This window comes from Cygnus atratus, chromosome 1, assembly GCF_013377495.2.
Source record: "Cygnus atratus isolate AKBS03 ecotype Queensland, Australia chromosome 1, CAtr_DNAZoo_HiC_assembly, whole genome shotgun sequence".
Classification (NCBI taxonomy): domain Eukaryota; kingdom Metazoa; phylum Chordata; class Aves; order Anseriformes; family Anatidae; genus Cygnus; species Cygnus atratus.
This window is the reverse complement of record NC_066362.1, coordinates 140536072-140560235: the sequence shown is the minus strand read 5'-3', so window position 1 is coordinate 140560235 and position 24164 is coordinate 140536072. Positions and strand designations below refer to the sequence as shown.

Genomic DNA, 24164 nt, shown 5'->3' with positions numbered 1-24164 from the left:
ATCTTTCGTACATGATACACGCGTGTCATGCTGAAAGGACAGGACCCATCTCCCAGGGTGTTGCAAGGAAGGAGGAGAACCTCCAGAAACAGCCCCTGTGATTCACAGCATCTGGATTAAGCGTATTAACCTTCTTCTGGGGGTGGGCGGGGGGATTCTTCATCATGTTTACATCAGTAGCTTTTAGCTAGCACCTTTTTCATCACTGGCACTACCCTGTGCTTCTTTTATAAGAATGATGCTTCCGAAAAGAAGGCTTTCATAAAAAAAAAATAAGAGTAGTACTATTGCTATTTCGGCTAGGGCAAATTCATTAAACTGACAAAAAAAATTGGTAATAATAATCATAGAATGACCTTTTCTTTTGAAAGCTGGAAAGCTTGTGATAAATGAGGCAGTGATTAGGGAAAGAGAAAAGCAGTCGAGTGCTGGCTGGGAGAGCAGGGCTCTGCACTCTGCTGCAGGCTTTCTGTTTGCCAAAGTGTAAGTCATTTAAATCACGTCTTCAGAGAGGGATTGCTAATTGTATGGCTCTCATTTTAAGAGTGCTCAGGCCCAGGACCAAACTCTGACTGAACTCTGAGTACTTGTGTCCAACTACAGCTCAACCAGAGGAAACTGTGCTTCTGACAGAGTCTGCATATCTGAAAAATCATATTCTGAAATGTCAAGCTCCCAGAATCAAATGCCCCAAATTAGCAGCAGCTCCAGACTTAATTCATGTGTACCTCAACTCCCCCTCTGCTAGAGGGGGTAGTATTCATCCCTTTTGGCTCATGCTTTTGTGGAAAATATAAATACGAAATTGTGGAATATTCCAGTGCTGTAGCCCTCAATTTTATGCTAAAGTACATGAAGAAATGTATAATTCTGCTCCTGCAGCTAGGTATGACTGGTACAAATTAAAAGGTACTGGGGGCTGTGCGGTGACCGATGAGATATCATTGGGATGCCCATCAGCTGAGTATCGTCCTCCCCGTGCACTGCAAGAGGTGTGTGTCCTGTAGAGAAAACAGTGAATTAAAAACAGAAGAACAGATGAATTAAAAAATGTATCAGTTAAAGGAGACACGGAGGAGGCAAATTAAATAAGCGCACATGGCGTTAATTATGCTCTATCCTAATTTTGATGTGCTTGACTTTACAACTTCAGTAACATGTTAGTGTGGTGTTACGTGTGTGTGTGCCTGTGCATTGATTATATCCTATCACTCTTCTCTAATTAAGCTATTCCAAGACAATAAAAGACAGATTTCCTCCGCAAGAACATCAAAACAACCCGGAGTTTAGCACTTCAAAGTATCTCGGAATAGAAACGTGCTAGAGGAATTAAAAATGTCCTCCAAATATGTAACAGCTCTCATTTCCAGCTCGCTTCCTCCCCTCCTTTCTCCTTCAGGGAAAATTCTACCCCGAAGGAAAATGTTGGGGAAGCTGGGCCTCAGGAAGGAGTTGAAAGTTAGGCTGCAAACGTAAAGGAAAGCCAGTGTCAACTTTGAAGTGTTGAACAGTGACTCAGAGGATCAAGAACCTGTAATCCTCCCCTTGGAAGGCAACTTCTGCAACTGTGTTTTGCTTGATACAGCGTTATGGGGCTAATCCAGGGTGGAAGCATGTTATTAACAGGAAAAAAATAGTACTGCTGAGCACCTACTGGGGAGCACTTCTAACAGCTGGTCACACAGTGGCTAATTTGGGGAGAGGGTTTTTTTTTTTTTTTTTGTGCTGAGGAAGAAGCCAGCAGAAGTTTTGCCATGAGTACAAGAGGAGGTCCTTCATCTCTTGCAGAAGGCAACATTTTAATCCTATGCAACAGCTACATTTTTTTTTTTTCTGGTAAAAATTATAACTTCTGATCGGTGTTCAGGTGGTTTATGAAAAGTCCACTCTGCTCTGTGGCTGTTGCAATCAGTTACTCTCAGCTGACCCAGCAAGAAGCCCTAAGCCACGCAGCTGTGTCACCGGGAACCTGCTCCGAAGGAACTTCTTGGCAGGATTTTCCCACGTCACGTTTTCTGACCTTGGTTGAATAACCTGGGCATACTACCAATAGTCTCGGTGAGAAGCATGAGCTTTTAAATTATAGACCGTTAATCGTTTTGCTTTAGTTTCCTGTCTTCCATTTCTTGCTGTTTCTTAGGATATCATTCCTACCTGCAAAGCATTAAGAGGCACCTGGAGCCGTGTTTCAGCTCCACAGCCACTGAGAGTGCTCCGCAGCTCGTTGCCTTTCTCTTACTGCACCACATTTGGCCCAGCAGACTGGCAAAGCTTTAAGGGAGAAACTGGGGATATAAGCGCAGGGGAATGCCATTTCTAGACGTGCAATGAATTGCGTTCTGGAGCAGAAAGACCCACAAAAAAGAGTGTGGTCTCAGAAATAGGCATCGAGGACAAGAGAGAAGCAGGCGTGCTCACAGCCTGGTGGCAAGCAGTTCTGTACCGGGGAGGGGTGAGGAGGGAAAGCTGCCACGCTGAGCCAGTTTGAACAGCAGCGAGGTAATTTTGTTCACTCGCCAGCAGATGCCTTCAAAAACCCAGAGGCTGCACACCACGGGGCCATCGATCGCGGCGCTAAATAAAGTAGCGGCCTCCTTCCGTGAAAGGTGCTGCTGGAAGCGCCTGCTAAGCACTGGTGAGAAAAGGGCCGCGGCCACCCCAGCGTGAGGTGACACGCACAGCGGCACATCGCCTGCCTGACCGGCGCTGTTCGACCGGGAGGGACGGTGAAGGGCTGTCAGGGAGCAGTGCCAAGACACGTGGGGAGAAGCAGCGTGGCAGGACGCGCTCGCCTGGTGCCTCCTTTCGCAGGAGGGCTGCAGGGAGGCTCCCGGCAAGAGCCGGGTGGAGCCATCAGCAAAAATGCTGCTGCTCCTCGTCAGGGTCCCAGGAACCAGAGGCAGCACTGGTGGGTGGCTCAAGTGGCGAGTCCATGTTTTCCTCGTCCTTGCAGGTTTCTGCAAGGTGGCCGTGATGGGGCAGAACCACACCACGTCTGTCCCATCTTTTATGAATAATGTCCCCAGCGGACTTTGATAAAATGGCAATGGGATTTGATCCCATCATAACTCCAAGTGAAGATGTCGAGATAGGGAATGATGAATGGATGCAAGATGCGGAGGTCAGACTTTGGATGGAAACCTCGAGCCCTGGAGGTGATGCAAGTGTCAGACCAGTGAGTGTTGCTCAAAGAACCAATATCAGAAGCATTCATAGTGCAGAACGGGCACTTGGGGAAGCAGCAGAGCTGCAGGCAGGCCAAAACCACCAGTGGGCATCGCCTGCAGTGAGGTGTGGTGATGGGGTGACAGGTCCTCACCAGTGGCCTTAGGGCCTTACAGGAGATGGGCAAAGACCACCACAACTTCCCCTGCCCAGCTGCAACCCCAAAAGTGACTGGAGACCGGTACTTCCTCACCGGGCTGACAGCCTCCCCGTTCCTCCAGACGCTTTGTTTACAGCTGTGTCTAAAATAAACGTTGCCTACTTTTTTTCTTTCCTTTTTTTTTTACTCCTGTTATTCCTGCGGAGCAAGTTGGATTCCTTTCTGACTCACGCCTGATTAACTAACTTCCAGCTGCATTATCTTTCTTGTTGCTGCCGATGCACAAGCCAGCGCTCAGCACGACTTGCAGATCCCAAGCTGAGTTGGCAGCGCTGCCGCTTACAGAAAAGGATTTTTTCTGAGAGTTGGGGATTCTTTTATTAGTATTTTTTTTTTTTAAAGAGAACACGTGCTCGGCTTTCTCGGGAAGCATGGCGGGGGGGGACACCCCTCAGCAATCCCCCCAGGCACCCCCCGCGCTGAGGGGGCTCGGCGGGGAACGGCCCGAGCGGCGCCTCCGGGGCCGAGCACCAGGAAACGGGGCCGGGGCAGGAAGGGGCCGGGCGGGCACCTGGCGGCCGGGGGGAGGCCCGGGGGTGCCTTACACAACCGGGCGGCCCTTGCATAAGCCGGGGGCGGTGCGGGGAGGGCGGAGCGGGGCTCGCCCCCCCCTGCTGCAGCGCCGCGGCCCGCCCCGCCTTCCCTTCCCGTCGCCGTCCCCTCCCAGGAAGGAGCCGGAGGAGTCGGCGGCGGCGGCGCCGCGGGCCCGGCATGGAGTAGGGGCGGCCGGGGGCCGGCGGGGGCATGGAGCTGGGCCCGGGGCCCTGCGCGCTGCCCCCGGCCGGGACCGGGACCGGCACCGGTTCGGCAGCCGGGGCGATGGCGGCGGCGGCGGGTCCGTGCTCGGAGATGCTGCAGGTGGCCGAGGAGGCCTTCCGCGGCGGCAACTTCGAGCTGGCGGCCGAGATCTACGGCTCGGAGCTGGCCGAGCTGCCGCAGCCCGAGCGGGGCCTGTGCCTCCGCCGCGCCGACGCGCTGGCTCGGGCCGGCCGCATGGCCGAGGCGCTGGACGCCTACGGCGCGGCGGCGCGGCTGGCGCGGCTGCGGCCCGACGAGCTGCGGGAGCTGGCCGAGAGCTTCGCGCTCAGCATCCGCGACAAGGAGCTGCGCCTGCCGCCCTGGGGAGGCGGCGGCGGCGGCGGCGGAGGTGGTGATGGCGAGGGGCTGGGCGACCCTGCCTGCTGCCGGCCGCCCGAGCTGTTCGCCTGCCCGCTGTGCCGGCGGCTGCTGTGCGAGCCGGTGACCCTGCACTGCGGGCACACCCACTGCCGCCGCTGCGCCGAGCCCGGCGACTGCGGCCGCTGCCACCGCCCGCGACGCCCCGCCGAGCCTTCCTCCGCCACCTCCGCCGCCGCCCCGCCGTCCCCAGCCGCCCGGCCGCGGGTCAACGTGGTGCTGGGCAACCTCCTGCAGAAGTGGTTCGCCGCCGAGAGCCGGGCCCGGCGGCTCCGAGCCGAGGGCGACGCGCTGCGGGAGCGCCAGGAGCTGCCGGCCGCCCTGGAGAAGTACAACGAGGCGCTGGAGATGGGTGAGCCGCCGGGGAGGGTCCCCCCGGCGAAGCGGGGGAGGGCTGGGGGAGCGGAGAAGTTTCGGCGCCAAGTTTTGGGAATGAAAGCGTGTCGTGTGTCCCCCCCCCACCCCCCCGCCCCCAGCACCCAGTCAGGGCGCTGCTATTTTTGTTCCGCTGTTATTTTCGTGGTGGTGCTCGCTCTGGAAGGTGCCTCGCGTTCAGCCGCCCGCAGCTGATGACTCATTATGCAGCGTTTCTAGAAAATCCTCCCTCCGTGTTCGTGGGGAAACCATCTTCTGGCGGAGGGTACGCGGCCCTGGCTGCGCTGGGCTCCGCCGCGACCTCGTGGAAGGAGCTGGCTGGTGGACCAGATGCGTGAGCGCCCAGCCACGCGCGGCCGTGTTCTCAGCAAACAGCGTCTGTCGGAAGCAATAAAACATCAATAGGTGTGCAGGCTCGGAAATAAAATCTTCCCGTCTTATGCTGTGGCAAGAAGAATCCGTGCTTTGACCCGCAGAGACCAGCTGCCTGTGTTCTGAGCGTAACCTCCTCAGATACACGGGCATGCCGTAGTTCTGCATGCAGAGCGCTCTCCAGAGAGTCAGGATTTAGATAAAAATGCCGTATCCTGCTTTCCTGCCCGCTCAGACGTGTGGCAGCCCCTGTTTGCCCAAGCCAGGTTGTTTTGGGTCCCTACTCGCTGGGTTGTAGCCTGGTAGTAGTGCTGGTGTGCGTGCGCGCGCCCTGCTCACTTGCCTTGAACGCGGCGGGGCGGCGCGAGCGGCATGGAAAATGCATGAGGAGGCACGGGGCTGGGGGGAGCAGGGATCTCGGCAAACCCCCCAGGGTCTCGGCAAACCCCCTGGGATCCTCCAGGCTGCCCACCGTGGGCATCTGTCTGCTTCAGCTGGGGAGGAGGGGGAGAGTGAGGCTCTGCCGTGCTAACAGAGGTCAAAACCCACGGGCAAATCTCGTCACCTGGAGACAAAGGAAACAAGAAGGCAGTGGTGCTTCTCCTTGGTGGGAGAGCTCCTTCCCTCCTTTCAGCAAAACTGCTTTCCTCGCTCCTGGTGTTGTCACCCAGTGACAAAGGACTGAGATGTTCCCCATTGTTCAGCTGGTGGAGAGAAACAAACGCACCACAGGGAGAAACACACTGTGGAGAGAAGCACACCGTTATGCCCCGGTACGGCTGCCTGAACGGCACCTGAACGGCGAGCGCTGCGTGCAGCACAGCATGCCACCACCCCGCAGCTGAGGCTGGCCGCAGGAGCCGGTGGTTGTGCTGCTTTTTCCACTTTTGCCGTCAGATGTGGCGAGTGCCGCGCGCGCCTCGCCTGCTCTCCGTAAAACTATTACACGGTTTAGCTGAAGTAATCTCTGTTAAAGTAGGGCAGGACGGAGAGCTCGGGGAGGAAGGTGAAGCGGAGGGAGGGGAGAGGCTCGATGTAGGTCACTGTTGGACGCAGTGAGTTTTCACCAAGGCAGCCTCTTTAAAAAATAAAAATAAATAAAATAAAAATAAAAAAAATAATTGGGTTCTGGCCCCGCTGCTGGGGAAAACAGCATCTTGTGGGTGAAGCGAGAGGCTGATGTGGATTTCGGAGAGTTGTTAGCGGCACGGGGAGAGAGAGGTGCAGCTGGAAGGCACGTGTGGGGAGGACGCAGTGTGGGGCCGGGGGCCTGTGTGTGCTGTCCCTGCAGCACGTGTCCCCAGCCCTGCATGCTGCGGGGATAACAGCGATACCGCGGCCTTTGGGGCACAGCAGGAGCCTGTTCAGAAGCTCCTCGCTCCGTAAGCGAGGCTGAAGCTGCTTCATACAGTTTTTCATTGTTAAATGATAATTGAGAATGATGGTGGGCATCTTGCCAGCTTTTGAAACCCTAAGACTGGAGGCTGCCATGAGGTGACTTCCCAGGAGCGGATCCAAGTCCCCACAGTCAAAGGGCAGGTGCCTCCACTCCATCCCCCAGACCATGACCTTCCTTCATGTCCAATATGTACCCGCTGTGGTTCCTCGCAGGCCAAGCTGCTGTCAGAGCATGGCTCTGTTTCAAGCCTTCTCCACCTCCGGGCATTGCTGCCGGGAGTCCCGGCAGTGCGTATCTTCGTTGCTTTTCCGAAAGCGGAGCAGAAGCTGAAAGGCACGTGACCATGTGGGTTGTATGATTGCCGTACAAAGTTAGGAGGACTCCAGGCCTCCTGATGTGTGGTTCGGTGTGATTTTACTTCTGTTTCCCTGCTCTGCCCATTGTGTGTGCCTTGGTGTGACAGCAGCTGTTGTCTTAAAGCGAGCTTTCCGCCTCACAGTTGGCTCTGTCGTTCTGGTTGCGACCTTGTGTCTTCTGGTCTGAACACCAGTTCTTGAGGTCCCCTGAGCCTGCTGTGAGCAAGTTGGGCTGTAAAAGGCCGCTTGGGGTGGTCTTCGCTTCTTTCTGGCAGCATCTGGAGTATCTGCTCCTAGCCGTAGGTCTGAAAAGATGCCTGCAGCCTTCAAGTTGTCGCCTTTTCCCAGTGAAACCAGTCAGTCTCCAGTGGAAATGGCTTACTCTTTGCTGCAAGTATGTTCATCTTCTGTCCTGAACTGTCAGATTTGGTGTCCCCACTGCTTCTGTCTTTGTTCTGGTGGATTCTGCTGCGGGTTCAGGTGTGGGTGTGGGTTTTTTGGTGTTGCTGTTGAGAAAATTGGCTTTAGGATTTGATCCTTTGAGCTCCTTTGAGAAGCCCACAGCTTGGTTGTTTCCACCGCTTTAAACAAAGTCACTGGCTTTTTCCCTGCCACAGACGTTGGAATAGATCTCTGGTTATTGCAAGGTATCTAATTACCACTCCTTCAAGGCAAGCACGTGTCAGGCCACTTGAAAGGAAGCGTTTGTTTCCAGCTGGATCGCTCCGGTGCCAAGCTTTGTGCCGTGCAGCCATCGCAATATCGAGCGTTGCCATTTGGGCAATGCCCAGCGTGCTGGCTGCTCCCCAGGCAAATGAGGCAGGGGTATCAGAGGTGGGTTTCCTCCCTGCCACCCCTTCTCTTCTCCCTGGTTCTCTGACCTTATGGGCTCATGAGGGACCATGTCTGGGGGTAGTACATTTGTTTTGTGTGTGTGCAAGCCTACAGACCCTTCAAGTGGAGGGAAGCTAGATCTCGATGGCAAATGAACAGGGGTTTTGAGGATGCGCTTTTGAGCGCGTGGTTTTTGTCCTTGTAGGAAGCGAATCCCGGTTTCAGAGGTAGCGGGTGGCTGTCGCTTAATGGGGAGATAAGGAACAGGGCTTTTCCCAAGTAACGTGTGTAACTTTATAGGGCTGGAGACTGCATCACGGCGGGGGAGGGACGCGGCAAGGCGGTTCATTCTCAGGGAGCAGTATTTATCAAGAAATAGGCTGTCTCGTGCAGGCCAGGCGGGAGCTCGTTGCACATTTTGTGCTAGTCTGCTGGCTTTAAAATTAGACTCAGCACAGATCTGAAGGAGACCGCGTTCTTCTCAGGGTGAGAGCATGCTAGTAAGCAAACAAACATAGAGACCGTAAGGGGATTTGGGTAGCGGTGACTCATTCCTTCAGCTGCCGATCCTCTGTGCCTTTCTTCCTACTGAGGCAGCCTAGTAGCATCCCATGCCTTTCCTGTAAATAAGCCTGAAAACGCCTGCTCGGAGCGCGTGGCTGCGGCGGCGCCAGCCTCCTGCACCAGCTTCAGCAGAGCTAAGATTCTCCTGGGGGGGATTGCCGATGCACACAACCACTCAGATTGCCCAGCACCTTTGTTTTCAATCCACCCAGGGGTTCGGAGTAAGGCTGTAGGAGATAACTCCACTATGCTTTTCAACCTTGGCCAAGGATGGATGGTACAGGTGCAAGGGGGCTTTTTCTTCCCAAGCCCACAGAGAGGGTCCCGTTGCCTGCACGTCCCCGTTTCCCGTGGATGAAGGGCTGAGGAGACGAGTTCATATGCAGTCCACCTTAGTATCTTCAGGGGTGGAGAGCAGTGTGCTGGCCCTGAGGTGTGGGACATGGTGAGAAACAAAATGTGGGCACTTTCCTGGGCTTCGGTGGGAGGAGGAGACTCTGCCTCTCTTGGGTGAGCCTCAGCGGAGAGACGTTTCTCCCTTCTCCTCATACCAGTGGAGGTTCACCAGAAATTGGCCCGATCCAAAAGGAAACTTGATGTGGCCACTCAGCACTAATTTGTTTTGTGGTAAAGCCATTCATGGAAATTTATCTAGCGCCTGCTGAATTCTCCCTTGGTAAGAATTCAATTACGGGGCGGGGGGGGGAATGGCAGGCTGGGAGGCAGCAGAAAAGAGCCATAAAGGGAGAACCAGGCATGTGAGGATGACGTCCCGAGCCAAACCGTGCCTGCTCTCCAGCAGATGCAGCCTTTTCGGACAGCTGCTCAGCGCCAGTTCCCACTCCCCAACCCTAGCGTGCTGTGCTTCACCTCCATGGGGATGTTGGGGTAGAGCACCTGCAAAGCAACCTGGTCTTCTTGACCTTCACATCTCCTCTGGTCTGTACGTGCAGTTGTTCCCGACGATGTCTTTGCATACAAGATCAGTTGTGCTACGCTGCTGGAGTAGGTACACAGGCAAGTCATAGGTGTTTTTGGCTTTCCATTCCTCCTCCCTATAGTTCCACATCAGTACAGAGGATGCATTTTCACTATCATCGGCTTTGAGACTTAAAATATGTTAACAAAGTGCAGATTTTGTAGCCCAAACTTTCCTCGCTATAGAAGAGTGTGTCTGTTCCAGTGTGCTGGGCCAATGTGAGGTTACCCCTTTGAAAGCCAGGGGCAGGGTCTGTTAACAGAGCTCATGTCTGTGCCCCCGGTTGGGTCTGATTTAGTAGGCTGGGTATGGTTTTACATCAGTAACTGTTAAATGAGAGGGGAGAGGTAAAAAGATTTGTGCTGTAAATTGAAAAATAAGTGTGTCTTGCTGCGCCTTTTGACCTCCTATACTGGCTCTCAACCTGTTAACAGCTACAGGCTTTCTTATTTTAAGCAACGCTTCGGTGCAGGCTGATTCAAGAACAGCTGCCTTGGGTTTTCCTGCTAGATAAAAGCAGAGTTGTGGGGGAATACTGATTCACGGGGAGCACGGCGTGGGTGAACCGAGAGCAGAGCATTCCTGGAGCTGGGCTGAGTGATTACAGTGATGAGTAAGAAGGCTTTGGGCAAGTGTTCTGTCGTGTTTCAAAAGTGATTTGCTGGGGTGTTTGCCTTCTAAGCCTGCTTCTGAGTTTTTTCAGATAAGGGCGGAAAAAAGATGGCGCAGCCTCCTTTTCGTGGGCCGGGGCAGCTTCCTGGCGCTGCCACGTTGCAGGAGTGGTGGGTGAAGGATTTGATGTCTTGGTTGTGAGCGAAGGTCAGAAGAAGCAAAGAAACTGCAGAGTCCCCTCTCTGCCAGGGGAAGCTGCTGAAGTGTTTGTAGAACGCCACACTAAAAATATTTTATAAAGATGACTGATGCCACAGGACACGTTCTATTAACTCTGTCACTGTTTTCTTAGGACTTGTGCTCCTTAGTGATGTACTTGCACTGAAGAAGCATCGTTCAAAGAAAACAGCTAGAGATCATTTGCAGACCACATATTTGAATTGTGTGTTAGTACGCTTTAATAGTCTTTTCTTGTCGGTGCACTATTTCTAGAGGGCTGCTATCAAAGATAAGGTCAGCTGTCTCTCAGATGTAGATAAAAAAAAATAGATTGACCAAATCTTCTTTCTTCAGTGTCTTGAGAACACTGCTGATTTCCAGTGGTAAAGAAATAAGCCTCTTGACTTTGTACCAGCCATTATATAAAAGAAACAAACACAAAGTGGGGGAGCTGGTAGATGACTGTCATGACTCTCAGAATGGCAAACAGTTCAGTCGTTTTAATAATTTATCAAAAGAATATCTAATTTTATAGCTACTGAAGGAAAGTATGACTTCTAAATGAAGAATGAGAGGTAGTCTTTCTGAAATTACATGCTGCAAAAGACAGTAGGTGCTTTCTTCTTGGAGGATCTGCGCTAAAAAAAGAAACTCTACCATCCTTTTGTAAAAGCATCTCTTGGAATCTACCCAAATTAAGCATGTCCCCAAAACCTGTTTTTTCTGTCTTACATGGGCACAAAAATGTGTAAAAGTAGGCATTGAGATTACCTGGAAATTGTTGAATAGGGTGAATGTTATTTTGAAGCTTAAAATATTTTGCAGGCTCCCCCCCCCCCCTTTTTTTTTTTTAAACTGAGGTAGTGCTTGAAGTAGTGAATGCTTCACGTATGACACTGCTGGAAACGTGTGAAGTGTTTGGGAGCAGGAGCTCGTATTACTCTTGATTTGCAAAGAGCTCACAGCTTAAAGCTTAGATCCCGTTGTTGGATCTCTGACAGCGCTGTCTGCTTGCAGAGGGCCTGCAGAAGGCAGGGGCTTTGCAGGGTTGCAGGACCAGGGGCCACGTGAGACCTGGGCATGGTGAACGGGAGCATGTCCACGGTGGCCACCAAGGGAAGGAGGCATGGTGCGGTACCCTAGGCAGTCTTTGAGTGTTTGTTTTTTTTTTTTTTTAAGTAATGTTGCTCGTGTAACTTACTGTACTACTTAGGATAGCTTCTCCCCTCCTGCCCTCTGTGTATGTTATCTAGATGTAATTTCTTATAAATAATTGGGCTGCTTCCAAAATTCTTGAAACTTTCTCACATGTAAACATAGTTCACTCTCTAGGATTGCTCAAGTCTCCTCAGCATATTCTCTTTTCCTTTTATTGTTTAAAATAAAGGTGTCTTTTGCTTTTGGAAGAAGACGTGTATGGAAGTGACTTGGGCTTCCTGATCTGAAAATGAGTAGGATACTTCACCACTCTTCTTCTCTTATACAGATGTGTTACATGATCTGCTCTGAGGACAAAAGCAGTGGGGTTAGTAATTGGGAAACAAGAAGGTCCTTCTTGCAACTTGCAGAGAATCAGAAATTCTAGGCTGAAATAAGCTTTAACTGGAAAAAGAGAAGGTTACAGAGACTTGAAGAGCAACTGGTACAAATGCAGTTTTTATACTGGTGATGGCTAAAAGGGCAACTAGGTGATCACCTGTAAGGTCGTGTTATGATAGCATATCTCGCTGTAAATCGATCTTGTTCTTTGTGATCATGGCAGACCTAATTGTCTGGTTTCGCTTGGCAGTGAGACACAAGAAGTCTCTGGAGTCTCTGCAATCATGGGCTCATGTGCACCTTGCGCAGCTGCCCATTTGTATGGGGCGTTCGGCCGTTCACTTGAGTGTTTTGAAGATCGGTTAAGGGTTTGACCGCTTGGGTTTGGTTTGTGTTAGGTTTGCGTGTTGTATTTCTACTTTAATCTGTTATCTTGTTTTGTACCTGCTGTTTGAGAGGATACTTCAGTTCTGAGGCTGCTATCCTCTCTAAGAAAGGGCTTTGTTAGGAAACCTTACCTGAACCCCAAACTAAATGCTGTGAGAGCTAGTAAACATTGAAAGTGAGTCACATTTGTGTGCTCAATAGTTTTATTATACTAGCGCCAAGCAGCCACAGATGGAGTTGGGGTACGTCACCTGAGGCAGTGCTCAAATGTCCAAAAGGTAGAGTGGAAACCAAAAATGTGGCGAGAAGGTGTTGATTCAAGCAATTAAAAGTGGGAAGGAGTAGCGTGCATCTAGCGAAAACATGGAAGGATTAGGATTTTGATAGGAGGCGTGGATAATGTAATTTGTTACATTCAGCTGTATGCTGGGACGTTCTTGAATTGAGGGCTTGTGCTGTACCATGAAATTCGCCACTGTAGTTGGTTTGTATGCAAGGTTCTCATTGGCTTTACGCTCGTGGGAATGCAAACGAAGCCGTAGGTTAATGTAATTGGTTTGACATGCTTCTGCCTCATTAAGCCGGAGGGACAATCTGAAAGTCTGGGCATGAAGTTAGCTGTACCTTCTTTATGGCAGCACTTCTTCCAGGCAGCATACAGCTTCTCTTACAGTGTTCCTCTTGAGTAATGAGGGGAGGAGTGATTAGCTGTGCTGAGTGGTGATGACAGTCCAGCTTTAAATAATATACAGAGCTTCCTTGTTGAGAACTTACTCACTGAGCCCGAAATAAAACCACTGGGAATCCAAAGCATTTTGTCAAGCATATAAAAAAAAAAATCTGTTCTTATGTCTGGGCTCTTCTTTTTCTGGAGGGTGTTCTCAACAGCAGAAGACAAAGAACCGAGGCCCAGAGAAAAGTTAACTCAGTCTAGAAATTTTATGTTCTTAAGAATAGCCTAGCTGATCTGTCACCCATGCTCTTCATTCAAAGTGATAATACAAGGGAGTGTCTTGATGTCTTCATTTCCCCCAGACCAGAAGCTATCTATGCAAGCATGCTCCAGGGCAAGGAAGCAAGTGTGTGGATATTCTTTTATTTCTGTGAGGAAAGGCAAAGGGTTGTAGCTTCAATGCTGCTGGTGAAGTAGTGGCTGTAATTCAGGCACTCCAAGTGTACAACAGAATCATAAAATCATCCAGGTTGGAAAAGACCTCCAAGATCACCAAGTCCAACCATCAGCCTGACCTCCTGAGTCCAATCACCAGACCATGTCCCTTAGTGCCATGTACCTCTCTAACGCCTCCAGGGATGGTGACTCCACCACCTCCCTGGACAGCCTGCTCCAATGCCTGACCACCCTCTCTGTGAAGAAATTCTTCCTGATACCCAATCTAAACCTCCCCTGGTGCAACTTGAGACCATTTCCTTGCGTTCTGTCACTTGTCCCTTGAGAAGATGACACTGTCTTCACTGCAACCTCCTTTCAGGTAGCTGTAGAGAGCGCTGAGGTCTCCATTCGACCTTTTCTCCAGACTAAACAGCCTCAGTTCTCTCAGCCCCTCCTCATATGTCATGTTTTCTAGTCCCTTGTGTAGGTGAAGAGGGAAGATTTTGGTGTGGGGTGGCATTTTGAAATGTGTAATGCACACCTCCATTCACTGCATGTAGTTACCTTCTCAAATAGTGTCAAGTCATTTGCCTTACAGCTATGAAGGCAAATAACTTGATATCTGTATGGAGATCAAAAAATAGAGCTGTATGGCAGACAGAACCTGAAGGAAGAGGTTATGTATTTTTATTATGACAACTCAAGGCATTGTGAATGTGGAAGGAGGCGGCTTGGGACAGGTAAACCCAGCGCTACAGCAGCTGTGTGGCACCCGCTATGAGTGGAGGAGCGTGATGCCCCATGCCGCTGCTTCTCGGGGCAGTCTTGCAGCTTGTAAACTCATTTGCTGACCGTCTGGCAGCATTGCTTGTGTGGTGGGAATAGGTGTTTGAGGCACCACTGTGCTGTGAAGCAGCGTGCTGCTTCTTCACGAGAGAAAGTTTATGGAAGGGACTGGTCGTAGTCTGCCAAGTTGTGTAATCTTGGAGATAGATCTGTTCAGGGCTGGGAAGGTCCTGGGGTTGCTTCATCCGATTCTATACAGGGTCATATTCTGTCTGCATAGGAACGACTGATAGCTGTCATATTTGGACTTACCTTTTTCTTTAATTATAAGATATCCCAAGTTGGAAGGGGCCCACAAGGGTCACTGAGCCCAACTCCTGGCTCTACACAGGACCACCCAAAAACCAGACCATGTGTCTGAGAGTGTTGTCCAAATACTCCTTGAACTCCAGCAGCTTGGTGCCATGACCACTGCCCTGGGGAGCCTGTCCCAGTACCCAACCACACTCTGCGTGCAGAACCTTTCCCTAACCCCCAGCCTGACCCTCCCCTGTCCCAGCTCCATGCCGTTCCCTCGGGTCCTGTCGCTGTCCCCAGAGAGCAGAGCTCAGCGCCTGCCCCTCCGCTCCCCTCGTGAGGGAGCTGCAGGCCGCCATGAGGCCTCCCCTCTGCCTGCTCTGCTCTGGGCTGGACAAACCAAGGGGCCTCAGCTGCTCCTCATATGTCTTCCCCTCCAGACCCTTCACATCTTCATAGCCCTCCTTTGGACACTCTCTAGTAGTTTTATGTCTGTCTTGTATCATGGCATACAAAACTGCACACGGTAACGTGTGCCCTTTATAAAAGGACATTGCTGAAGCCCCCGCGCCTGTCCAGGCCATCAGCTGTGTTTGCCTGCACAGCGCTGTTTGCAAGTGCCCACTTCCAAATCAGCTGAAGTGTGCCTGGCTGGCGGGCTGGTGGATAAGGGAGCTCCCACGTCTGGATTCTTGCTATGTTAGAACTTCTTGCGTGCTTCCTCTGGGGTCTTAGTTTGCTTTCACGTGCTAAAAGACTGACAGTGATACAAATGCAAGGAGGAAAAGCCATGAGGTTCAGAAAGCCCTCTTTTTTTTATGTAATCTATTTAATGTGGGCTGCTAAGTGAGAAACCGTGGGTTTGCTGATTGCAAGCATACATCATGCTTGTCATCCCTCTTCAGTTCTGGGGAGCTGAACTTGTTTTTCATCTTTGTTGTAGACTGAAGTTTTATTTGAATGCCCCAAGTGTCTTTGCTGCTTCTGTTAATTATCTCATCAAGTGTGCTCCTGCCTTTGTTCCCCAACCAGACAACACACCCCCACATGCTGTTCTGTTTTTTTTTGAGCAGACTCATGCTTGCACGAAGTCTGGAGGAGATAAACTAGATTGCTACTCAGTTAATTAATATATACTACTAATTTGTAGTTGAAATGAAAATAGATGTTCCGTATTATTTTTAAAGCTTATGAAAAAACTTTCGCTACCAAATTGTTCAGAACTGAATGCATAAAATGAGAGCAAGGCAAATTTCTTCCTCTCTCCAGTGGTTGGAGTTACGGTAAAATGGGGGGAAGCTTTTCCCCTAGAGTCCTGTACAGGTTGACTCTTGCTAGCGAAACTCAGGGGTTTTTGTAAAGACACTTTTTTGGTTATGCTCATTTATTTAGGAAATATGCTTAGGACTGAAATAGATTTGAATAAAACGCTCTTCTAGGAAGAAATGTCAGATAAGAAGGATTAGGGAGTTCTAGCAACTTTCAACTATTTTTTTCTGTGCTCCATTCGTGAAATGAAGAAGAAATCTCAGGAGTAGTTTATTGCAGAAAAACTCTTATCATCCACGTCCTATTTGGAGAACTCTCTAATTGCTCTCGCTTTCTTTTTAGCACAAGGAGGTTTTGGGGAGTGATGTTCTTCTCTGCCAGACTCCTGAACTCAACCAGTGTAGTATTTTTAAAACATGAAGGCGTGAGCATATCTGGAAAAGTAATTTTGGGTCTTAGCTGCTGTGTAAGTAGAAGCGCAATCTAGCGAACATCTGCAAATGAGTGCAAAGGTGGTGTGAGCAGAGCTGATGTTGAATTCACAAAGAGGGGTAGAAAGCTAACATTTTTGGAAAATCTGAGCTGGCTATTGTGTCTGTTTGAGCAAGCTGGCAAGCACGCTCTGTACTGGTGATATTTGGCTGTCCCAAAGAGGGTCCAGGATGCGCAGAGCCACTGAGCCCCTCAGTGCTGGGTGATGCTCAGGCATCATCTCATGCTGTAGGATAAAGGCTGGGAAGGAGGATGCCACTTGAGAAGGTTCCCAGGACCTGTGGCTCCTAGGAAGACTCTGTGTCCTGGCTGCCTGGAGCCACAGATCCTGGGAGCCTCAGCGGTGGATACACGATGCTGACAAGAACATAAATTTTGCTGTGCAGCTGCAGGCTCCCAGAAGACTGTGATTCAGGAAATGCCATCTGATGGTATTGTGGAAACAGTAACAGTTTCTGCGCTTCGCTGTTTTAATTCGGCCTGAGATACGAAGTCATTTCATAGGAGAAATCTTTTATTCCTTAATATTCCTTAACCTCTGTGAGAAAGAACGGGTACCTTATCTTAAAGCAAACCACTGGTTATTGTGTGATTTTTGTGGCTTTGTTTTAAATGAACTTGATGCTTTTTGTACTATACTAACATCTAGCAGCATTCATAAACTCTGCATGTCCTCAAGCCTTCTCAGTCTATCTCCTCTGACTATCAGCCAGCTGGGACAGCTCTTCTTGGTGCTGGGTATGCTGATTGAGAATAGGATGCCTCAATCCATCTGACCTTGGGAAATCACATAGCCCAGCGTTGTTTTGTTTTGATTTTTGGTGGTGTTTGCTTTGTTTGAGTTTTCCTGGCCCACAGTGCCTTTTATCACCTAATGTGGTTCTGGTAGCTGTTAGCTTGTGGTTCGCAGACTGTCCGTGCGGCGCAGCCCTGCCACCAGCCCTGCTTGCTCCAGTGGATGGGTGCTAGAAGACCTCCCAGACCTTGCCAGGTGCCAGCTGTCTGCAGGCTGGCCCTTAGCCCTGTGCCGGTGATGGGACGTGCCCACAGGCTTCGCCGCCTCGCCTCCGAATGGGGTGAACTTGAATGAAGGAGGCTGGGCAGGGCTCCAGCTACTGAGTCTTGTCTGGCTGCCTAACCTCCCTCTAGAAAACCTGTTATGCTATATTCTCATAAATACTGTTCCTTGAGCAAAGCTGGAAACTTGTTCCCCCCGTTCCCTTTCTCTCTTGCTCAGCTAACTAAACATTCCTGGCCAGTTATTCATTAAAGTGGGCCACACCTTATGCTTTCTGATGGAGACTTCTTCAGTGCAGGAACGAGCCCTGGTACGTGTAGCTTTTTCTGGTCTGGCTTAGTTTTTTTTGGTGGCTTGGTATTTTCCCTTCACGTTGTGGGAGCCTGTGAACTTTGCTTTAGCAAGACTTGCAGCTTTTGCGACACCCTTGTGCTCTGCAGTGGCTTTTTTGTTTAAAACACAAACTTTTGCAATTGAGACAAGATCCCACGGAAGAACTGATGAAGCTGTTTTCCGAGTCTGCCGAATGTATGAAATGCTCTGAATTGTCCACTGAAAAACATGAGGAAATGTCAGCATGGCTGAAATGTCAGCACTGCAGTAGTGAACAGAAGCAGGAAACTAGTTTGCCTGCCCAATAATCTTGCAATGCTTCCTTTCCCTCTGTGGTGCCAAAAAATACCCCACCCAGCGCTAACTGATGGAGCTTTACCATCTGCCCCCGCCAGTGCACTTTGCACAAATACCACGCAGCAGATACAGTGATGGAAATACAGGCAGAGTATGCATCTGGATTTAATACAATCAGAAGACACAGACTATTAAATGATAACTAAATTGGATAATCGTGTATTTGAGCATCTATGGAGCGGCAGAAAGCAAAGAGTTGGCTTCTGAAGGTATTAGGCTAATTGTTTGCAATTTAATTCAATTTGCAGTCGTCTTCAGAATTATCCTCTAGAAGCGTGGACTGCTGCAGCAGTCTGCATGTGTAATATTAAAAGAAAAAAAGCCAACAGCTGACAAACCACAATGTGAACTAGCTTTTACAGAGCTGTTCTAGGTGTAGTCTGCAGCCTTCGCTGTCTGTGGGGCAGCATCAGCCCTGGTCTGTCATCCTGCAATTAGCAAATCTGGCATCGCTCCCTGCGACAGCCAGAAAAGGCAGCAGTCCTTGCTGCTTCTTTCTTTCTTTCTCATCCCCTGTCCTGGCGCTCACATTTGTGTGGCTGCACAGTGAACCAGTTGAGGGGAAACTGATCCTCTTAAACCTTTTTATTTATTTGTTTTCATTGCATTAGCTTTCAGTCAATTGATTCCTTGGTCTGGTTCACTGTGCAACCACGCGGACCTGGTTTGCTGCACGAGCACTCGCGTGAGCTCCAGGGAAGGGAGGGGATGGCAGGGTGGTGGTGAGCTAACCCTTCTGGACAGGTGCTTAAACCCCGTGAGCAGTGGCACTAGTACCAGTTACATGCTTATCGTATGTCTGTACTCACTTGTGTGTGTGCCCAAGCTTCACGTGGACAATGTGAGGCGATGGTAAGGGGGCTGATGTGGTTTAATACCCTATTGACAACCTTGATGAGCGAGCAGAGCACGCTGTCTGCATGTTTGCGTGTCGCTAAATTGGGGGCAGGAAGGAGGTTAATGTGCTGGAGGGGAGGGCTGGTGGACAAGCTGAATGTGGATCAGCCTCAGTTTCTCTGTGCTTCTCTGAAACTTTATGCTGGAACTAGATTTCCATCTTAAAATGTGTTATAGGGATCATAGGAAAGGACTTGAGACGTTTCTAATCCATGCAAGCTGAAAACAGTTCATGAATGTCTGATCACCGAGAGGTTTGCCTGCTGTAAGGATGGCAAGGTGAACTGGTGGCAAGCATATGAAATTTGTCGACTGCATTCATTTTTTTTAATGAATGGCTTCTGGGATGTGTTGTAGATAAAGTTCTGCCTCAGTGATTTCTGCACATAGTTTTTTGCTTTCAACCAAAACCACACTGGAGGGAGAAAAACTTGATAACTTTTTTTTTTCCCCTTGCTTAAATGTCATGTAAGCAAGGTGAGGGAAAGAGCAGGTGACATCCTATATGTGAATATGAAATCTGTCCTGCTAGATAAAATGCAGAGGTTGCTCCAAGCTGAGAGGAATATATTTTAGGAAGGAAAGAAGGAATTACCTTTTTTCCATTCATTACAGGGGAGTATAAATCATTGCGTGGTTGTGCTTATTAGGTTACTGCATTTAACACATGCTAGCACTCCTTTTAACCTTCTTGTAACCTTTTTTTTTGTCTTGCAGCTCCTTGCAAGTGTTCACTGATAGCACAGCGAGCAGAACTCTGTACGTCAATGAAAAACTACCAGCAAGCTCTCCATGACGCGGACGTCCTCTGCCGAAACAAGCCCCACTGGCCTGCGGTACGGCGCTTGCATGCTGCAAAGAACAAGATGCTTGTTCTCAGGGCTTCTCTTTGTGGTGGGGATGGCACCGGTGAGGTCACTGCTGGAGGAGCATTGTGGCGTTGTCAGGGCTGGAAATGTACTGAAAGCCAAGTCCTTCACAGGACAAGTCTGTGGAAGGCCCTTAGCGTGGGGTTTCTGTGATAGGCAGCCAGTGACATGAATTTGTCTGTACTGGTGCTCATTGATCTGTTCGAGCTTGTGCTGTGGCTTGGCAGCAGAATCAGGTTCACAAGTCACCAGTGGCAGGGGATCCCTGTTCCCTTCAGGATGGCGTGCCCTGGGCTTTGCAAACCTCCTGGCCACCGCGTTTTTCTGAGGAGTATCCCAGACCCTATTTCAGGAATTCCTTGTCTTTTTTTCCTTCAGGACTAAGCATTCATACATCTGATTCCTACCTTCATGTCATAGTGAACCTTAGTAGGGTGGGAGGTTTTTTTCATACTGAATGAGGTGCGACAAGGAGCGCTGGTTGCAGACAGCATGAAGCAAGTGTCAGAAGCGGTGTTACGGGAGGAATGGAGAGGCATGTGGTGCCTGCAGTTACCGCCTGTCGCCTGAGGGTAGGCTGGGTGTCCAACAGCTCGCCCCACCTAGGCTTACATCTCCAGTCCCTCACCCATTGCTAACAGAACTGCAGCAGAGGTTTGACCAGGTAAAGCCCCTGGGCTTGGAGGGAGTGTGGCATGGGGAGTTGGGGGAGGATTCGAGGTGGGCCTTGGTTTCTCCTTGGCCTTAGAAAGACTGAGAAGGTATTGCATGAACCTCTTGGCGGCCAGCCTCAGCAGAGGGGCTGCAGCTAGCTCTGTGCAAGCTGTATGGGATATGGGGTGAGCTGAGAGGTGCTATATGAAGCATCTAGCTTCTGACAAATTAGATACTTGTCTTCCAAGGATATCTGTTTTGTCACCCGTTAAAACATTTTCTATTTGAAGGCAGATCATAATCTTCCCCCCACCTCCAATTTTGCTCTTTAAAATTTGACATTCTGTCTCGGATCACTTGTTGTCAAGTCAGGAATCCCATCTCGGGCAGTGCTGATTGAGTTTCTGTGCAGAGGGAGACGGATGAATTAAGCACATTCAAATGTTTTCTTGAGGAGTCTTGTCTGTTTGCCTTGAATCCATGGAAATTTGATGTGTGTCAGTCGTAGGCGGATAAAGATTTCATTAATCGCATCTCTGAAGAATGCTAATCAAAAATGAAACTTGTCATCATGGCATACCAGCAGTATCACAGATACATTTTGCCTGCGTATGCATGTGTCAGAGTTTCTACAGAAGCTTTGGTGATTGAGAATTAACATTCTCAAGGAATTCTGCTTTGTTTTGTAGCCTGTGACTTTTCATCCATCCAGCAGCAGAAATTAGCTCAAATGTGTTTGTAGCAAAAATAAATAAATAAAAATTCACAATAAAACAAAAACCATTCTGAGAGCAGCTCCTGGGAGGTGAGCATTCACCACCAGAACCTTTTGGCTTATTGCTAACTCAAATTTAATGGCTCACTGAGTTCCTGAAGCTCTTGGGTCCATTGTAGTAAGTAGAGCAATAGACCAGTTAGTTTCTTTTCAGTTGCTGTGAAAGCCACGTCCTTGGACTCTCTGAGGGAGAAGTTTCCAGTTGTGCTTTGCAAGTGGGAGATAGAAACAGATGCCCTTCCTGAGGCAGCTTGAGGTCGTGGCAAGATCTTACCCTACAAATCTGGTGCTTCCTGTGACAATGTGAAAATAGGAGAGGAAAGGTGGCAGTGGTAGTCTCGTAAGTGCAGAGGTCTGTTGTTCCTCAGTGTAATTTCAGGTGTTGGATCTTGAGATATTTCTTCCACAGACAGCCCAGATTAGCCCTCACTTTGCAGCATGGACAAGGAAATTGTTCTTGCAGCTCCAAAGGAAGACACCAAACAGCCTTGTAGCCTCTCCAGGGCAGTTGAGTAAACTTGTCTGCACTGTTGGGATTGTTAGGAGCTCCTTAGAAAGGTCTTACAGAGGCTGTGCAAGTCTCAAAATAAAAAGATTGGGGTCAGGCCTCTGCAGTACCTCTCTTACCATGTTCAGAAAAAAATGCAGATCTGCAGATCATGCCTCCAGCATGCTGACTGTATCCCAGTCTCCAGAAGCCAAAGGGCATTTCTTGGGAATCAGGTCAGGCTCCAAGTGCTCCTTTGACCTAGCCTCCTATTGGGAAATGTGCTTTCTGGTTGCTGGAATAAATAGGCTGCTGCTTTACTGTGTTTTGGGAAACTCAGTCCTCGTCTGGAGAGGTTGCTGCATACTGAGACTGCTTGTTCAGTTCACCAAATGACGTATGGTAATTAGCCTGTCCTACAGAGTGCCTGCTACTTTCTTTTACTACAAGCTTCGTTCTTATCTTGCTGGCACTGGAAGGGTAAAGACTGTAAGGGGTCTCAGCTTGAAGGGCTGTACTGAAAGGGTGAGGGAAGTGTATCTGCTGGGGAAGATTATGTGATACCAGATCTTTTGGCGTTAGTGTGAAAAACAGAAAAATACATCTGCTTATCTGACCAGTCCAAGAGATACACCAGCCTAAAGATAATTGTGTAAATCAGAGGTGGACTGGAGTTTGCTGAACATGCTTCTGTCTAGGAAGCAAGAGACAAATGTTTACATACACGTTTAGTTTCTCTCTGTCTTTAAGGAAATAATTTCCATAAGTCAGATTTGAACTGCAAATTGATATCGAGAGGGAAATTCAGAAGTGAGGCATTGCTCTCTCGCCAGTAACAAGCAAAGTAGGACTTGTCCCCAGGCTGACTATCATACCTCTTGGCCACAAGTGTGTCACTCTACGGCTTGAACAGGTAGGACGGACTAAAAGGTTTCAGGTTAAGTGCTGGCAAATTGCCCAAAATTCATAATATTTTGGTGTTTTCCACCCAAATAAAACAGAACAATTCTTTTTCCCCTGGCAAGACACCCAGCAAGAAGTGGGTGTCCTACACCTGAAATTGTTTTGCTCTGTCCAGTGCCATTGCCAAGCCTGCACCATGCCACTGCTTTTCTCATGTAGCTTCATTACTGTTCGGAGTGCCCTGGTGTGTGGAAACCCTTCTCCACGGTTTGGGAGCCCTGTAGGATATGTACTAGTCTCAGTCCCTGGGGAGACAGACACGGCTCCTCAAACTGCATCAGGTCCTCTGCTGAGGAAAGGAGTGGTGTCTTTGCCTGGGGGTGACGCAGCAGTGGGTTCCTGGTGACACGTCGTTCAGCACAAGAGAATGGCTTTCCTTCAGTCACACAGATTGAAGAGATTGGTATCAAAATAGCATCTTGTTCTTCACCGTCAGAATGGAGTGAATGGCCAAGTTTGTGTGTTGGTGTCTTGCTGCCACCTTGGAAATGATCTCTGGATTTGTATGTTTTCTTTGTGTGAACAGGGTCATTATGTGAAAGCAAAAGCTCTTTCTGGATTGGAAAGGACTGAGGAAGCACTGAAGGAATTTCTCTATTGCGTTGCCTTAAATCCTGAATGGAGCTCAATGAAGAAAGAAGCCCAAAAGGTATCAAATGTGCTTACTGGCTGCTTCTTGGCTATCACACTGCGCTGTGGAGGTGCCTGCATCACAAGGATGGTGTATTTGTGGATTCTGTTGCAAATCTGTAGGTTGGGCCACTCTTCCTTATAGATGATGCTTGCAGTATGTCAGCAGGATTTGAGCACACCTGGATTTTGTAGGCTCAAAGCTCCTAATTTTAGCGCCCATCGGAAAACCTCTTCATGTGGGAAATGGCAGGGGGTTGAAAAGGGCAGCTCCTGTCCTGGTGGAAAAAAAAAATAAAATATTTATGGTGCCTGTAGGAGTTCATATAACCCCCTCTAAAGGGGACACTGCTAATTGACCCTAGTCAGATTCTCTGTTACAGTTCATACAGGCAGCTTTTTCAAAAAAAAGAAATGGGGATTCAGCAAGGTGGTTGGTGGGGACTAGTGAGAGGGGGACCGGGCTCTACATAGCGTCAGCAGCAGGGCAGGGCACAACAGGCTGCCACCCTGGTTGCTCATGGGGAGCAGAGACCTTCAGGGAGGGAGGTGGACACGGAGTTCCTGGGGAGAAGAGGACCTTGGAGTACGTCTATGGTTGTGGTGGGGACTGACGCACGAGTTTCCTGTGGCCATCAGGGAATGCAGGATCTCCCACTTGTTACAAGCCTCTTGACATTGGGGAGCTCCAGAGCATGTTTATCTGTTTTTGCACAACAGAAATTAATTATTTTTATTGTTCTTCTCTTCTTCTCTCTAATTGACTAGATAATGTGTGAGATGTTTTTCCCAGCCTTTGAAAATGTGCATGATAGTCTAACAGCACCTTTCTCTAGTCGAACATCCCATACGAGATTGAAACCTGCATTTTTGAATAGCATAAACACACAGTCAGCTGCTGAAGATAGCTCTATTGCTGGGTCCTCAAAGGTAAAGTAAAAAGTATTCAACCTATAAATACCAAAAGTAACATAAGGACCTGTCTGGTCTGTGTGACGTTGTCGTTGTTGGCACTCGTGTAGGCACTTA

At 49.4% G+C, this 24164-nt stretch overlaps 1 protein-coding gene across 1 annotated transcript in view; it reads left to right on the top strand.

The window, feature by feature from the left end:
- Positions 1–4057: 4057 nt before the first annotated feature.
- LONRF2 (LON peptidase N-terminal domain and ring finger 2) overlaps positions 4058–24164 on the top strand; it is a 34518-nt gene continuing 14411 nt past the window's right edge. Inside the window, exons 1-4 of the mRNA XM_035558010.2 lie at positions 4058–4913; positions 19475–19593; positions 23032–23154; positions 23904–24065. Of these exons, the coding sequence (XP_035413903.2) occupies positions 4130–4913; positions 19475–19593; positions 23032–23154; positions 23904–24065 (1188 nt within the window). The 5' untranslated portion in view covers positions 4058–4129. The remainder of the gene's footprint in view (positions 4914–19474; positions 19594–23031; positions 23155–23903; positions 24066–24164) is intronic.